This window comes from Vicia villosa, linkage group LG4 (genome assembly GCF_029867415.1).
Source record: "Vicia villosa cultivar HV-30 ecotype Madison, WI linkage group LG4, Vvil1.0, whole genome shotgun sequence".
NCBI classification, from domain to species: Eukaryota; Viridiplantae; Streptophyta; class Magnoliopsida; order Fabales; family Fabaceae; genus Vicia; species Vicia villosa.
The window spans coordinates 121,477,398-121,495,261 of record NC_081183.1 but is presented as its reverse complement, the minus strand read 5'-3'; the positions used below and the strand labels follow the sequence as shown (position 1 = coordinate 121,495,261).

The following is a 17,864-nucleotide window of genomic DNA, read 5'->3' as shown; positions in this document are numbered from 1 at the left end:
TTTGGCCAATGATTTCATATGAGGTCTCCCCTTTTTTAAAACGTGTTTTTTTCTTAAACTTTTGGCAAATGATTGCTATGAGGCCCATTTTGCTTTCAAAAACTTTTTGGCCAATGATGATACCTGAGGCCTTTTTTTTAATATTTGTTTTGGCCAATGATTAAAACCTCAATATGAGGCCAACCCTTATCAAAACTTGTGTTTGAGTGTTTCCATTTTATCAAGGGAGGCAAAGGGTTCCTAACACCTTCCCTTTGTCTAACTAACCTACTTACCCAAATATCTCAATTTTTCTTTAATTTTTAAAGTTTTACCCTTTTTTACTTTAACTAAAGGGTGGCAACTCTGTAATTTTTAAATTTTTTATGCTAGTTGCCACAACAGCGTTCCACACAGTTACTACCAGGGTCACCTGGTGAGAAGAACCTCCTTCTTTTTACTTGAATTTGTTAGTACGAATGACAACAACCTCAATCTTTCAAGCTTCTTGAAAATATTAACCAAACATTAAAAAACAATTAGTTTCAAGACAACGTCTTCCTCAACAATTATAGATCTCCCCATGATAAATATCTGAAATCAAACTAGAGGTTGATTATGAAAGAAATTATGTTTGAAAAAGTTTTTTTTTCGATTTATCAAATAAATAGGGTGTTGATTACACAACAATAATAATGTAGATTATGAAATTCTATTTTATGAAAATGAGTTGACAAAATGATTTTATATATGATTGAAATTAAGCTGAAAATGGATGGAAAAAGTTAGTTAGATTCGAGTCAAGAACATTTTATGATTCGAGTCAAATGAACAAGTGAAGCGAAACAAGAAAACATAAAGAATTTGAAACATTTGTTGTGTGATTCGAATCCATTGAAAAATATGATCCAAGTCAGGTATCTCGTGATTCGAATCAACTACAAAGTATGATTCGAGTCAATTTAGACACATCAAAATAGAGAAATGTTACAAACTGTGTGATTCGAGTCAATAAGGAATCAATTTGATTCGAATCAGGAAATGTACATAATTCGAGTCATGCACATAAAGTCTCAATTTTTAATGTTTTTCAAAATACTTTGAGATTTTCCTTTAAATGAATTTATAAGAAGTTACATAAAATAAGGAAAGAAATTCTCCATTGCTTTGATGCAATATCTTGTTGATACTTACTTGTTCATCAAATACCATGATAGTTTCTTGATACTCATACTTGTTAATATCCTTTTGGTATTCAAACTTATGTGTTTTAGATGTTTATATGTACAATTTTTTTGTCCTCACCATGTTCATATACTTGATACTTGTTGATTGTGATCCCTCTAGATTGATGTTTGTCCAACTTTAAATGGAGCATACCTTGTTGGATCATTTATGTATATAATTGCTTGATCTACATGCTTTTATCTTATACTTTATATGTACTTTTAGACTTGATATCCATTGTTGATTAATTATATATCCACGAGAATATCATGTCCATTTATACTTATCTATATGATCATACACATCCATACTCATACATACTTGATGTGATTGACTTTGTTGAGGCATGTTCTCTATTTTATTCATAAGCCTTATATACTTGAGATTACTTGTATACCTTAATATCTTTGTTTATATTTGACATACTTTAATTGTGTTCATATTACACATACCATGTCTCGCCCATAATACTTGAGATGTTTTCCATTGATGCTTGCTTGAGATTTGATTCGTCATTGATATTGCTCGTGTGACTAAAATCCAAAGGAATGGGATATTATTGACTAAAAATTGTCAAGGTACTCACCTCTTTTCCTTTTGTTTATTTAATGCTTTGTATTTTAAATATTAGCACCAAAATCCTTGCTTTGAAGTTATAAAGCTTAGCACTCCCCCTTTTAAATCTTGCTTTGCATTTCAAAAGCTTAGCCATTTTTAAAACCACCATGCTTTGTATTTCTAAAACATAGCATTCCCACCATTGCCTTGCATTTTTAAAGCCTAACTCCTCTTAAAGACTTGCTTTGTATTGTTAAAGCTTAGCATTTTAAAAAACCCTGCTTTGTATTGTTAAAGCCTTGCACCTAAAAACATTTTTGCTACTTTGTCTCTTTATTTTCCTTTAAAGAGGAACTACAAATGCTCTTACTTCCCTATTGCGCAAAAATGGTAGGTTGGCACAAGATGCGATGTCTTGCCGAGCATAATAAAACTCTTTTCTCGCCATCCCACTCTGTTTCACAAAACAAAAACAATAACAATAAAAAATAATAAATATTTTCAAAGAGGTTTCTGTAGAGTACTACATTTGTGAGGGGTGCTAGTACCTTCCTCTTGCTTAACAAACCTTCGAACCTAAGATCTCTATTTATTTTATTAGTTTTGATTTAAAAAATTCTTTGGGTTTTATTTCGTTATTTTCCCATTTCAGTTGGAAACAATAAAGTGTGGTGGCGACTTTCACTAAAATACAAGTTGAGTCAATCCAATGGCTTCAGCTCAATTTTTCACCGCTAAAGGATGTTACACATCTCTAAGCGCACACACACACACATTGATCATGCAACATTTAATTTAAATAAACATACATCATAATATTTTAAGGCACCCAATTGTACTTAGGATTTTGGCACGACATCAATTCATTTGATCCGTACTTGGGATGTTTACACGACATCCAACTCATATGATATCATGGCAGCAGAATCCAAATTAACAAACAAAAGAATTTAAATCCCATAATAAAATTTCATATTATAATTAAAAGCATCGAATCGTAAGTCTTCTCCAAATGCTTATCACACCAAAATATAAACATACAAAAGTGTACGTTGACTCTTAGAAAACCTCTACATAAAACAAAGAAATCTCTCCCATTGTTACTTATTAGAGCATAACCAAAACTAAAGCAACAAAACTAAAAGAAACAGCTACAAGAGCTAGATTTCCACTCATAACAGCGCCTATACTCTTGAGTATCTCCACGATGCCCATGTATAGGCAACATTCAAACAGAAGGGATGATAAATCACATTCATATCTCCACTGACAACGATACCATCATACCTAATAGATTTAGAATTTTCAAGATATGGTGGATGGGGTTGTTTAGTTGACCATTACATGGTGCCCTAGGAAGTATGATCTAAGTAAAATTGCATTAATCACGACCGCCAGCGCCAACATATCAATTTTATGATACCCTTAACTTAACGCATTTGAATAACTTGCTCAGGAAGTAGATTGGTTGTTCCACCTTTTTTTTTATATTGGACGATTATGAGGCAATTTTTCCTCTTAGCGAATGATAAATATATGCATAAGAACTCACATGCCTTAGGGCATTTCAGAAAAAGACATTGTACCCTAAAAAGGTTTTTAATGCTACAAATACCTCCTCACATTTGTTTTTCCATTCATACTTCTCCTTATTATTTAGCATGGAGAAGAAGTTGAAAGCTTTTCACTTACATAGGAAATAATATGAGATAAGGAGGCTAATCACCCCTTAGTTAATGAAGTCCTTGACGCTTGAGGGGCTCCTCATGTCAATAATCACCTAAATTTTATGAGGGTTATTCATGATTCCTTCTCAAGTCAAGATAAATCTTAAAAACTTGCTCGCTTATAATTTAAAAGTGCGGTTGAAGGAATTGAATTGCATGTTGTATCTTCTAACCAAATCCAATATCTCATCAAAATTTGTATAGTGAATTCCTTTTTTAGACCTCCATAATACGCCCTATTAGGTATGAGAATACTTCATATATTAGCCTTTGATAAGCTGCACATGCACTCTATAGTCCAAATCGACTAATTTGCCCTTTCATCCAAAAAAAATTACACTACAAAAAGGACAATTTCGTAACCTATTAACTAAACCACCTTTTCATTACAAACTACCCATAAAGCCCTTTGATCAACTACAATATTTCACCTTTCCCACTTCTCTACTGCCATGTGTTCTCATTTCATGGGCTGATTTATTTAAAAATAATTTTAATTTTCAGCTTTCTTTCTCTCCCTTATGTCAACCTTCCCTCTCTTTTTATTTTTAAATCAATTAAAAAGAGTTGTGATTATATACATTTATATTAATTATGTTGAAATATATTTTTAGCTCTTACATTTAAAATAATAAAGTTTTGATCATCTATTTAAATAATACAGTATTTAACTAATTGCATTCTCCATTTTCACTTTTCTTAATTTTTGAATCTCTTCATATTTATTCTCATTTTTATAGAGAGCACCAATATTTCATAATTTTTTATATATGATATCTAAGATGTTATTAAATTTATTAATCATATTTAAATTTATTTTCAATTATTTATATAAAATATTTAAATAATTTTTCCTTTATTTTACAAATGTAATTGAAATACTTCGTGAAATAACACGGGACACTACCAGTTGGATTCAAGTAATAAAGCATACATATATATTACTTTAAAATAAGAACATTATGATTTTCAAGCACTACTAGAGTTTAATTTTCAAGCACTAGTATATCACTATCAATTATGTGTGTGTCCATAGAAGTGGTTATAATAAAATTCAAATGTTTCTAATGATAGAAGTGCTTTTAGAATTGTATTTTATCTTATTGAATATTACTATATAGTCATTCACACAACTAACTTTTTATGTTACGAGTCACTATCAAATTATTACCTTTTTTAAAGACAAAATTACTATTTTCAAATACACTTAAATCTATATTTTTTTTAATAGGCAATATTTTATTAAAGGGAGAACAAAGGGTTCTCCAACCCAATTACAAGAGGACACGGGAAACAAATACCTAACAACAAGGAAAAATTACAAACCAAATACCATTACGAGAGGAAAAACAACGGATCCTTTGAGAACTCGTAAAAAGAGAAGTTGAAATGAGTAATTTTCCCACAAAAAGTCCACTTAAATCTATATGATTATTGTCCAACTTACAATTAAGTAAATGATTTTATATTTTTCTTTTATATTTTTAAATTTTGCACTTACATTTCTTATAATATTATGAAGTTAATATTCTATCAAAAATTATATTTTTTTTCATGTTTATTTAATTTACATAATAATTGATAAAATTGCTCATAGTGTCATTTAACATTGACTTTCATATCATTCAAAATATACTACATCAAATAAACATGTACCCGTGCAACAGCACGAATCTCTTACTAGTGACATGACATTGTAATACTATTTTCTATTGTTGGATTTGAGCGCCTTCTTCGGCACGTCCGATGGGTTCATTTTTATTAGTTTATAGTCATAGTAAGAATCCATGAAGCTCAAAGTTTAGTAAAGTGAGGACCCCTCGACCAGTCTATCAATGTTTGGCTATTAATAAGGATCATTTGAGTAAGTTGCATTCAAATAAGTGAAATCAACGTGCATTCGCCATTTATTTGATTATTTTTTAACAAGGACCATGTTAGCCAATCTTGTTTAACATTTGAATTTAGTTATGGAGATTGTATTCTTTTACTTCCTATCATACTCATCGATCGCTTGCTGTTTTTCTTCACCAAATTTAGGTTTTCTTTGTACCACGAGATTCACAGTGAAATAAATCCCTAACTTCTATACCTAACATGTTGGTGAGGGCCCGGGAAAACAAATCCATGTTCCTCTTTAACAAGGAGATCAATTGTTCTTCTTTATCATTAGTTAAGGAAATTCCTATCTTGTTGGATTGAAAATTTGAGGGCCCAATCTAGACCTCCTTTATATTTTTCGTGGGTGTCATTATTTCTTTCTCGGGCTCTATCCTAATATCTAAACTCACAAAGATCATTATTTACGCGCCTCATGGTAGAATGAGAGTTGCAAACATTCTTGAGAAGTCTCCTGATCCCCATGGACTATTCAAACCCACTCACTCGACACCGGATACTTCATGCTTAAGTACAAGGTTAACAAGGTGGGGCCTAAAAGGTTGAGAGCAAACCTCCATTATGAAGTTGTATGAAGAAAAGGCAACTATCGTGATATATTTGACCTAGACCATTTCTGTGTTCTTGTTCATTCCAAACACATTCATAAGAGTTATGTCGCATTTCACCAATACTTTCTCTCTAGAGATACTCCCCAATAAATCTAAGAATGTTCAGATGTCATCTTGATTCAATAAGTGTCTTTCGAATGTGTACCAGAATAAGACATTCAATGATCTTTCTGGGTCAATCAGTACCCTCTTTATATCCCAATGGTTACACTTCACTTTCATAACCATGAGATTATTGTCATAGGGATGGATGTCGACAGAATCTATATCAGAGAAAATGATTTTAGGTTATAACTCCTTCTTGAATTTGGTTTGGGATGGCGGGGAAAACATTTACCTCCAAGATATGGTGAGCGTATCTTCTACGAGAGAAGTTGAACTCTCCACGTCCAACATATCCCCCAATATGGTGGAAATAGTTGTGGATAATTCCGTAGATGTTGCAAATGCCTCCATTTTCTCTAACTTAAGGAAGATGGTTGAGATAACTTATGATTTGAAGGTAAGTGTAACTCAGGTCAATTTTATCGGACTCCGTGATCGACGCCAATTGTACTTGCAAAGCATAGAATAAAGGATGGAAAGATTCAGATCATGCATGAATGATGAGAGGCTTTATATATCTCTTTTCGATTTGTATATAACATCTCCCAATTATGGGAATATGGCATTTGTATGGAGTTCCTTAGACGTGGGCTAGAAATCTATGAAGTGATTTCTCCATGATCATAGATTTGGGAATCAAGAAGGACTCATTTGTAATCCCCAAATCATGGGGATACAATTTTCTTTTGACTAATATTCCTTGAACACCTCATAAACCACGTGTATAAAGTGGAACAAGTATTTTAGCAACGATTTCACCGTTTTGGCTAACATTAACGTTTAAAGTTCATTCTTTTAAGGAGTGTTTGTTTGATGAATTTAAATTATATTTTCGGAAATTTGAAGTTGGGAATCCTACATTCTTGTTCCACCTCATAAACATGGGTGTTTATTGAATAACCCATGTTTTATTTCAAGTTTTAATAAATTATTCCTAAGTTCTTTTTATTCAAGGAAATCTTATATTTTTATTTGAACAAAAAATAATCAATTATAACTACCAACTTCTATATTATTTTAACAATATTTTTTTATTTATATTTTTAAGTTATCAAAATTATAAACAAAGTAAAATTCAAACATATTCTCAGGTTTCCTAATAAGTCACTCTTTTCTTTTTTTAGTACTATTTAGCCATGCTACTGGCCGTGGCTAAATTCTGGTCGATCCGTGTAAGCAATTCCATTTAAAATGGCAACTATAGAGATACAAAGGAAGGATTATTCAATATTTATTTATATGACATACTCATTCAGAAAACACTGCTACTTATACCAACAATTAACTAATTGACTAATAAATGTATTATAATTAGTCACTTTTTTTACTCAAATATATTTAGTCATTGAATATTACATTATTGACTTTCTTCAATATAATAAGAATTATATATCATGCTTATGTCAAGATGTGAACGTCATAGAGCATAATAGCAAGATTTATTAATTGGATCCGTAGTATTATAAAAGTGAAACAACAGTTGGTGATTAATTCAAACCACAACACAAAAGCCAATTAATCTCATATCCCCCTCCTTTCTAATTGTGAAAATGTCTAAACTTATCTTTCGAGAGTATATTGGTGTGAAGCCATCCTTATTAACTGATTTTCCAATTGAAATCATCAACACCAAAAGCTTTGATTTCCACTATATTTTGGGCTTTGCAAGTGAGGGGTATGACAAAAATGGAAAAGGCGACGGAATTTTCAGAGAAACATGGAATGTGAATTACTTCGGTCCAGAAAAAGTGAATAATTTGAAGAAAAGGTATCCAAACGTAAAGGTGGTAATAAGCATTGGAGGTCGTGATGCTGAAACTCCTTTCGATCCTGTTGATGAAACTGTATGGATTAAAGAGGCTGTAAAATCACTCAAAGTGCTCATCGGTAAATACAACAGTGAAAGCGGCAACACAATTGATGGCATTGATATTAATTATGAAACTATCAAAACTAGTCCTGATAGATATGATGATCTATTTGTTAAGTGCATAGGCAAAATTATAACAGAACTCAAGAATGATCGTGACTTAAAGATTACTGTGGTGTCCATTGCTACATCTGAGATTAATGATTCTCACTACCGCAATTTGTATTATGCATACAAGGGCATTATCAATTGGGTTGACTACCAATTCTACAATCAAAAAAATACTATATCCACAGTTGAGGAGTTTGTAGTGATCTATGACAATCTAATAAAAGACTACCCTCCTCAAAAAGTCCTTCCCGGATTTAGCACCGACCCAAATGACACTAAGAATAATAAGATATCACGAGAGATTTTTATTGCTGGCTGCATACAACTCAAGAAACACTCAAAATTTCAAGGGGTTTTTCTCTGGAACGCTAATGACTCTGCAACTCTCTCTCAGGGTGAGCGCGAACCCTATATTGTAGAGCATATCTTGCAAGACGTCCTCACCAAATCAGATGATGAGTTACTCGCTATACATAGCCAGTAATTAATCTTTCACAAAATGGGTCAAGCATCACATACTATAATATAGGTCTAGATCCTATGTTGCAAGCACTATATGCTTTACTCTTTAATATAAGTGTTAAATAAGACCTATGTGTGTCACTTATTGGATGTGTGTTTAAGTATTACGTTGTAAGTTTGGAGAATTACTTTCTCATGTTTTAATATATGTGCTTGTAATTGTTTGTCATGGATTCAAGTGCAATCTAGGGGAGAGAACCTTGTTTAATGGTATGTCTTTTTTTTCTTCCAATAAGCAATTGATATAAGAAATCGCACTAGGGGTGGAACCCTCACAACACAAAACACTACAAAGAGTTACAACCAACTAAAGGTAACTTTTACCAATTGTTAAAGCTAGAACGGGACAAATGATTACAACTAGTCAACCATCTCCAAGATAAGAACATAACGTTGGAACACACCACTTCAAAGCTATAAGAGGTGTTCTAAAAAATAATGACATTTCTCATGAGCCATAAACTCCAATTAGTTGCAAACCAAATATTGTTAATGTTTTCCCTAACAAAAACATTCTTCACCTTCTCTTGAATAGAATAAAAATTCATTAAATCCTCTATCGAAAAAGCAACGTCGTCTCCCAACCATATATAGATCCATTCCCATACCGCTTTCGATATTTGATTGAGGAAAAATAAATGGTTCATAGACTCCAGATGACAATTGCAAAAAACACAGTTTTGGTTGGAGGAAATGATAGCTATACCTCTTCTAATTAGCATGTCTTTAGATGGTAATCTGAAAGTGAACATTCTCCAAGAAAAAAATCTTGATCTTGAGCGGTATCTTCGACTTCCACAAAATGTTCAACCTCCTAAACGTAGCAGGCTGCCACGCTATCTCCTTAAAATCGGAAACCAGATCGGATACACTCGCCACCGAGAAAACCCCATTGCTGTTTAGCATCCACATGAAGTCGTCTTGACCGGCCTGCAGCGGAAAAACTGCTAACAGCAAATTCTCGCTACTGCACCAGAGCAGAACTGAAGACATCATCAGGGGCAATCGCACGATCAGACCCAAATAGAAGAGAAGGATGCCAATAAAAAATGTCACTCCCCCATGCAACAATGTCTTCAACTGTGCAAATCTTTTTGCTTGATAGATCGAACAAATCCGGGAACTTGTTACGAAGCGTTTGATCTCCCAACCAAAAGCTATGCCAAAATAAAATGTTATTCCCTTTCTTGATTCTGCATTGAACACATCTAGAGAAACCATCCTCACTAGAATCCACCTTCACATCATTTGAATTTACATCTCTCCACCAAATAGAATTATCCGGATTGAGAACTTCCCCACAAGACGCTTGCACCTTTAATTTAATGGCATGGTATCTCAGCCCCGAAAACTACTCCATATGGCTTTATCCTCCTTTAGAATCCTCCACTTCCACTTGAGGAAAAGCGCTTAATTTTTTTAACTCTCCGACATCTCAACCTTTAGACCACGATAGGCAGACGTGCCTATCTGACTCTTCAGGTTCAAGAAGATTGAACAGGAGCAGCTGTCATACCCCAAAATTTGCCCATATCATTTCATCATCAAGGGTTCAAGGTTTAAGGGTTTATTCAAGCAACATTCTCATAATCGAGGGTCTCTTAAATTAGGGTTTGCACTTCATCAAAATAATTTGAATCTCTAAGGCCTCAAATGGATCTCAAGGTGTCTCATATGTTTCAAGGTGTCTCCATGTCAATTATCAAGCTTCAATCCCAAGGATTTCTCATTCAAATGCTCAAGTGATCCGCAGTCAACTAGCTTGACCTAAAAGTCAACTATGGTCAAAGTACAGTCAAAACTCATGACTTTTGGTAAACATTTAGTATTTGAGGCTATATCCATCATTTGATCAAAGGTTGATCATGATCCATTAATAAAAATTCAGAAGGTTGATCATTGACTGGTCATAACTTTCACATGGAGTATCAAAAATTTCCCAACCAAAGCCTATTCTGAAGGAAATTGGATTATCTACAACTTTGTCTCCCACAGGCCAATGCTAGAAATGCTTCGTTCAAGAGATATGGTCAAAGAGATTATAGGTCCTCCAAAAAGTTAACAAAAACACCTTTTGGGTCAAAGCTCATAACTTGAGCATGGAAGCTTCAATTGAGCTGAAACCAAAAGGGTCATTTAGAGGACTCTTGGAGCTTTCCAAAAAGTCCTAGAACATGGTCCTATGGCAAAGATTGAAGGAGATACAAGGCTTAGAAGTTGAGCGATTTTGTGAAAATGCACCTAATGTAAAGTGGCCAATACTTGACTGTTGAGCTAATGGGCCTATGTTTGAGTTTTTAAACATGGTCATGAGTGCACTAGAAGCCCATAATTATATTCTTCTCTTTTGTTACTTGTTTATTTTTATTATATTGGATTTTTATTCATAAAAGTCAATATAAACTAAATAAATGATAAAAATAATCAAAGATTGGAATAAGATCTTATTACTATCAAATTTGGAGAAATATTTTGAGAATAAATCAAGGGAATTTCATGGAGAGAGAAAGAGATAGATAGAACCAAAAATAGAAAGTTTTCATGCAAATTTTCCAATCAATTTTCTCATGATTCTTTCCCAAGACATAACCCTAATTCTACCATATATATAGCTGAGATTGTTGCAGCCAGGGGGAGGTTTTTTTTTTGGGGGGGGGGGGGGACGAAAAAGAGAGGGAGGAGGCTAGGGTTTGCAAGTTACAAGATTTCCAAAGGTTAGGACATATTGAAAAACTTCTCCCAGCAGGTTTCAATCAAAAGGAAGCATTCATTCACGTTCCTGAGGTTCCGAGGAGTCGATTGCAATCCTTACTCGAGCTCATACCTACTCAGAGGACCCCTGGCCGCTCTCACCGGAGGTAAGAACGTGAAGGTTTGTATTCGATTTTCCATGCGTTTTTAACCTATCTCCAACATATATTCGTGTTCAGGGACTTATTTAGAAGAGGATTGATGCATTACCCGTAAAAGGAGGTCATCTGCTTCGTGTGGACCCTTACAGGCGTTTTTAGCCAAAACTAATGGCGCCACGAGATTCGCAAGGTCCCAATTATTGGATCTGGGTGCTTTTCTTTTTCTGTTATGGTCGTTTTTACAGGTGCGCCGTTGGGGGTTATCGGAGAAGACAACCGAAAACACTATTCCGGTGGCTTCTTCTCTTCAGGCCAGTCAAGGCGCTCGCGTGGCATCCATGGACGTTCCTGATTGGATGGTCAATTGGTTAACCCACTTTCTTCAACTCTCATTCGTCCATTAATGACGTGTGGGGCCCAGGTTCGTTCTTGTTTGACTTCCCCATTAATAGTTAATTCTTTATTTTATTTTGTCGTTTCGTTTTACTAACAACTTGAGCAAGCAGCATAACTGGCAATGGACCATTGGTGGGGAGCGTATTTACCTGGGTTCGATTCCCATGTTATGATATTTTCTTTTACAATATATTTGAACATAGATCCAGTGCTTCGTTCCTTATGCGTGAGCACCATACGCCTTCAAACACAATCACTGGATGAATAGATTATCAGATCCAATGCACACCAACATGCAGGTCCATCACAGACCTCCCAGGCGCAATGCACAGGATCAAGGCCAGGTTTTTCATTAATTTTGTTTATTTAATTATTTGGATTAGATTTAATTAGTTATAGTTAAATTTAATTAATTTATAAAATTAGGATTAGAAGAATAAAATTAGGATTAGTTTAGGATTATAGTATGTCCCGATTATTCGATTATTTCGATTATTCGACTTAATTGATTTAATTAATTTTAATGGTTAAAGATCACAAAACCCTAGAAAGGTTATAAGCATTAGGGTTTGACCAATCATTTGGCAAAAAATATTAATCCTTATTCAATTTTCTCTTTGATCCGATTATATCTAATAGTTGCATCGGTGAGAAATAAAATAATAAAAATACATTTATTTTGCTAAATGGTTTTATTCAAATCTTTCGGTTACGATGATTAGCATACTCAACTCGTTATCGTGTAATAATCAAACCTATTGATTATGAGGGATAACGATAAATAATTTAAATTATTTAAAATACATTTTATTTGCTGTTCATGATGATCGAATCTATCGATCAGAATGGTCAGTAATCCTTCATTCAATCCGTTAACTATGATGATCAAACCTATTGATCATCGCAACTAACGGTAACATATTAAATCAAGGTTGTACGCCCAAATCTTAAAACACTCCTTCAAACTACGGATTTTCATCACTTCGATAAGGTAATTCAAAATGCCTTGCAAACCACAAAATTCAAAACTACGATAAGGTAACTCAAAATACCTTCAAACCATATCATATCAAATTCTAAGGCGGACAATCCTGCCCCGAACTACGTTGACTCTGATTCTCCCTAAGGAGATACGTAGGCACTTGGCAACAAGGCGAGTCCCCTTCCCCAAAACCTCAATTCGTTCGGATATCATTTTTTGCCCTTTTCATTTCTTTAGCTATTAACTTAATAATTTTAGCCATAAACCTCCGCCTCTCAATTTAAAACCTTAGGCAAGGGTTAAGGGTGCATAACACCTTCCATTGACCTGATTATAATAATCTTACCCAGATCTTTATACTGCGTAGGGTTTTCTATTCGCCCTGGTAGAATAGGTGGCGACTCTAAATTTAATTTTTAGGGCAGGTTGCTACACGTCACCCTACCCCCAATTGAAATATTTCTACTTTTCCAAGATGAAAGCCTATTCTTGATGTTATCAATCACCTTTTTCCACACCTTCTTCCTTCTAGGATTCTCTCCCACCATGATACCAAGAAAGGAAAACGGAACATTACCTTTCTTGAAAGTTACAAATGTAGTTGCCGAATTTATAAGCCAATCACCTATGTTAACACCAAAAACATTACTTTTGTAGAAGTTGAATTTCAAACCCTATTAGTGCTTTTATTGGCTGATTGGCATCTATGTTTGACTAAAACACAATAGCAGTAAAACATAATATTAATGTGAATCTTACAAGTTTATAAAGAACAAAACAGGTATGAGCAAGATGTTAGATGGAATGTCATGACATCAACTTAAGACATCGCGCCTGCAGAACTAGAAGAGAGATTCAGTTTGATTTAAAACAAATACAGAATATTATATGTGAATATTATGTAATATTATGTGGTGCATATTTAAAGGTCAAAAGAATAATTGAAGAATCAAATCAAAAGATTGAAGATTCGGGAAGATCTGATCAGAAGATTGGATTCAGCAGTTTCTAATTTAGAAAACTCAGGATTGAAAGACCTTATTTGTAGCAAAATATTTTTCTGCATATTTGTAACAGCAAGTGTGCTGCGATTTGTAAGCCCAAGTCCAACTGGGATCAAGTTTTAAATAGAAACCTTTGTAACCTAATTTGAGTGCTGATTGCCAGAGCTAGAAAGATGTAGTCTCTAGGGTTAGCCGTGTAAGTGAACCACCCGGTGTGTGGGATGGTCACTGATTTGTGCCTCGAAGCCTGTAGGTAAGAGGTTTATTTTACTCACTCAGAAGCTGTGAAGTAATGAGTGCAGTTTTGTTCTTGGAGGAAGCTTGTAAGAAACTTCAAGTTAACGTTTTGTTTGTGTTTAGAGTGTTGGGAATTAGGCTGTCGATGCAGTGGCTGAGTTGTTGACTGCTAGACATCATTGCTATGATTGGGAGTGGAATGGAGATATTCCATATCTAAGGAGAACCTAGGTAGAGATTGCATTGGGTAGGATTTAAGTGCGAAGTTGTAAACGGGGGAGTTTAGCTTCAAATTAAGACTACTGATAGTGGATTTCCTTCCTGGCTTGGTTGCCCCCAGAGTAGGTTTGTTAGAACCGAACTGGGTGAACAATTTTGTGTGTTATTTATCTTCTGCATTATTTGTTCAGTTATGGATATTATGACTTTGGTTATAACATCAGGTTCAGAAGCGTTAGTGTTCCTATACAGAACCATGTAAATTTATAATCTGGTTATGTATGCTTAACATGTGTGATCCCAGGTCTCATTGACTCTTCTCCAAGAGTAATTAAATAATGGGGGATCCTTCTATTCTGCTTGTGCTACATTAATCACAGATCAGATGTCTTGACATCGAGATTGACATCCGAGTTTGTCTTACCAAAGTTTTCAAACCCGAAATAAGCTCGAAATCTCCCAACAAAACTTTCATACTCCAAAGGTTGTCACTACAAGCTTCGTGAAGAATTACTATATCATCCGCAAATTGTAAAATATCCACATACTCCACTTCACCATACTTAAAAGGTTTAAAATCTCCCAACTCTACCGATTTTCTAACTAAAGAAGTTAGCCCTTCCATAGCTAAAACAAAAATAAATAGGGACAATGGGTCACCTTGACGCAAACCCTTTTGAGCCTTGAAGTCTTTCCTAACACTCCCATTCAGTAGAACAGACATATGGATCATGAAAATGAAAGCTTCCATCCAATCCAACCACTGAACTCCAGACCCGATGTTATTCATCACAGATCTAAGATAATTCCACGAAATGGAGTAATACGCCTTCTCAAAATCAACATTAAGCAAGAGGCAACTCTTATTCTTTCTTTTGGCCCAATCAAGAATCTCATTCACCAACAAAACACCATCCATCATATTTCTGATCGGAACAAACGTGGTTAGATTAGGAGAAACCAATTTTCCAAGAACCCTTTTAATTCAAGCGGCCAAAATATTAGAAATAATTTTGTAGAGACTTCCCACCAAGCAAATAGGACTATACTCGAACAAATCTTGTGGATTCTTGATTTTGGGAATCAAAGTTATAAAGGAAGATGTGATGGATTTCACTAACTTACCTTTAGTGTGTAAATCATAACAAAAACTCATTAAGTCATCTTTAAGAAGAAACAAAATATTTTGAAGAACTCTAACAAGTAACCACCCGGCCCCAGGATTTTGTTCCCATCACAAGCCCAAATAGAATCCTTCACCTTCCTTTCAGAAAATAGACTCTCTATCTTGAAACACTCGGAAGAAGACAAAGAATTCAAATTTACATCCTTTGATTCCTACTACAAAACTCTACCTCCTTGAAGAAACCATTGAAGTGATTGAAAATGATTTCTTTGAATTCGCAAACCTCCTCCAATCTCCACCCATTAGTCTCAAACGAACACAACAAGTTTCTTCCCTTCCTTCCCTTTAAATAATTATGAAAAAAACGAGTCTTACAATCTCCTTCAAAAAGCCAACGTTGCCTTGATTTTAATCTAAGTAATCCTTCCTTCTTATTAAGGTTGTCCCAAAACTCTTCCGCCGCCTTAGACCTTTTCCTAACCACTTCCTCTGAAATGTTACTTGCAAAAAGAACAAACTGGTTATCTAAAAAATGTATCTCTTCAGTGGCATTGTTAATGTTAAGATTGATACAACCATACACAACTTTGTTCCACCAAGAAATCCGACCCTTTAGAACTTTCAATTTTTCAACCAAACAAAAATCACCCCTCCCTTTCACTTTAATCTTGAGCAATTCCTCCTCCCCTAACTTAGAAAAATCTTTGTGCTTAAACCTAGAGTTGTTAAAATTTAAGGATTTTGGACCCCAATCCTTTCTATTATCTTTAATCCATATCGGAGCATGATTGGAAATGTCTCTTGCCCCGCTACTTTCCAATCTTCAATAAAGCTCTCCGATAGTAAAAGTCTATCAATCCATCTAATTTTTTTTCCATTGCTATTAAACCAAGTAAATTTACCTCATATGGTAGGGATATCTGAAGGTTTGGAAAACACTTAGAAGAGGGGGTTGAATAAGTTTTTATTTTTCATTCATAACAACAATGGAAAAACCATAGTTACTTTTATCCTGATTCATTTGCAACTCAAACTACTCCAGTCCACCCGCCAATTACTTAATCCACTATAATTAAAACTGATTACAAATGCACAACCAACTATTGTGACTAACAATGTTAGAACAAGAAATGTTCTGATCAATATTCTTAGTTTTGATGATAACATTATGTATGAATTTTGTATAAGACAATGTGGTACTCTAATCCTTTGGATTTTCCATTTCAGGAAATATATAAAGAGTATGCACAAAGCAGCGCTCATAAGCACTGACTCAGAAGGTTTTGCATGGCTACAATAGAACATGCTCTAGCAAGACATCAGAAGATGGTCAAGCAGAATTAGAACATGAACTTTGAAGCATCAGAAGAACATGAAGTCAGAAACAAAAGCTCTGAAGCTCTGAAGGTATCACGCTCAAAGCTCTTCAAAGTCAGAAGACAGAAGATGCTCTGTATCAAAGCTGTTTGACTTTGATATTAAAACGTTGTTTATCTACAAATCTGAGTCCAGAAGAAAGTACAAGATGACAGGCTACTAAGTTTAATCTATGACTGACAAAAGGAACGTTAGAAGCTACAAAAGGCAAAGTCAGTAAAATCAGCAAAAGCATGGCTCGAGGTAGTTGACAAAAGTGTGAAACATTAAATGCAGCATTGTACTTTTCACGCAAAGAATTAAATGCTCCCAACGGTCATTTCCTCTGAAGCGCCTATAAATAGAAGTTCTGATCAGAAGCACAACACATAACTCTTGCGCAAAATACAGAAACATTGTCAAAATCAAAAGCTTACGAACTTCCTCTTCAACCTCACAAACTCTTGTAATATTTAGTGAGTGTTAAGTTTAGAACATAAGAGAAATATCACTATTGTGATTACTGCTTTATTAGAAGCAAATAAACTCTTGTAAACTTTGTTTTACATTGATTGTAAAAGGATTCTTAGAGTGATCAAGTTGTGATTTGTAGACTCTAGAAGACTTAGAGGTTATCTAAGTGGAAAACCATTGTAATCTGTTGGATTAGTGGATTAAATCCTCAGTAGAGGTAAATCTCCTTGTCATGGGTGGACTGGAGTTGTTTCGTTAACAACGAACCAGGATAAAAATAATCGTGTTCATTGTTTTATCATCCAAAGATTTTGAGTTACACTTATTCTATCCCCCCTTTCTAAGTGTTTTTCACTCCTTCAATTGGCATCAGAGCACCGGTTCTAGGTGCAAGCACTTAACCGTGTTAGACAAAATATTCAGGGAGAAATACACAAAGTCATAATGGTTGAAACAACATGCACATCTGTTCCCACTGAGCACAACAATAATAGTAACAATGGAAGCAGAAGCTTCAATGGTTACTACAGACCTCCTGTCTTTGATGGGGAAAACTTTGAGTATTGGACGGATAGACTCGAAAGTTACTTTCTTTGTCAAGATGGTGAC

The 17,864-nt window shown here is 34.4% G+C and overlaps 1 protein-coding gene across 1 annotated transcript; it reads left to right on the top strand.

Moving 5' to 3' along the window:
- The first annotated feature begins 7,617 nt into the window (after positions 1-7,617).
- LOC131599592 (chitinase 2-like) lies at positions 7,618-8,804 on the top strand. Its single transcript, XM_058871890.1, has one exon. It carries the CDS (start codon positions 7,657-7,659, stop codon positions 8,569-8,571), a length of 915 nt encoding a protein of 304 aa, XP_058727873.1. The 5' UTR covers positions 7,618-7,656; the 3' UTR covers positions 8,572-8,804.
- Positions 8,805-17,864: the final 9,060 nt, after the last annotated feature.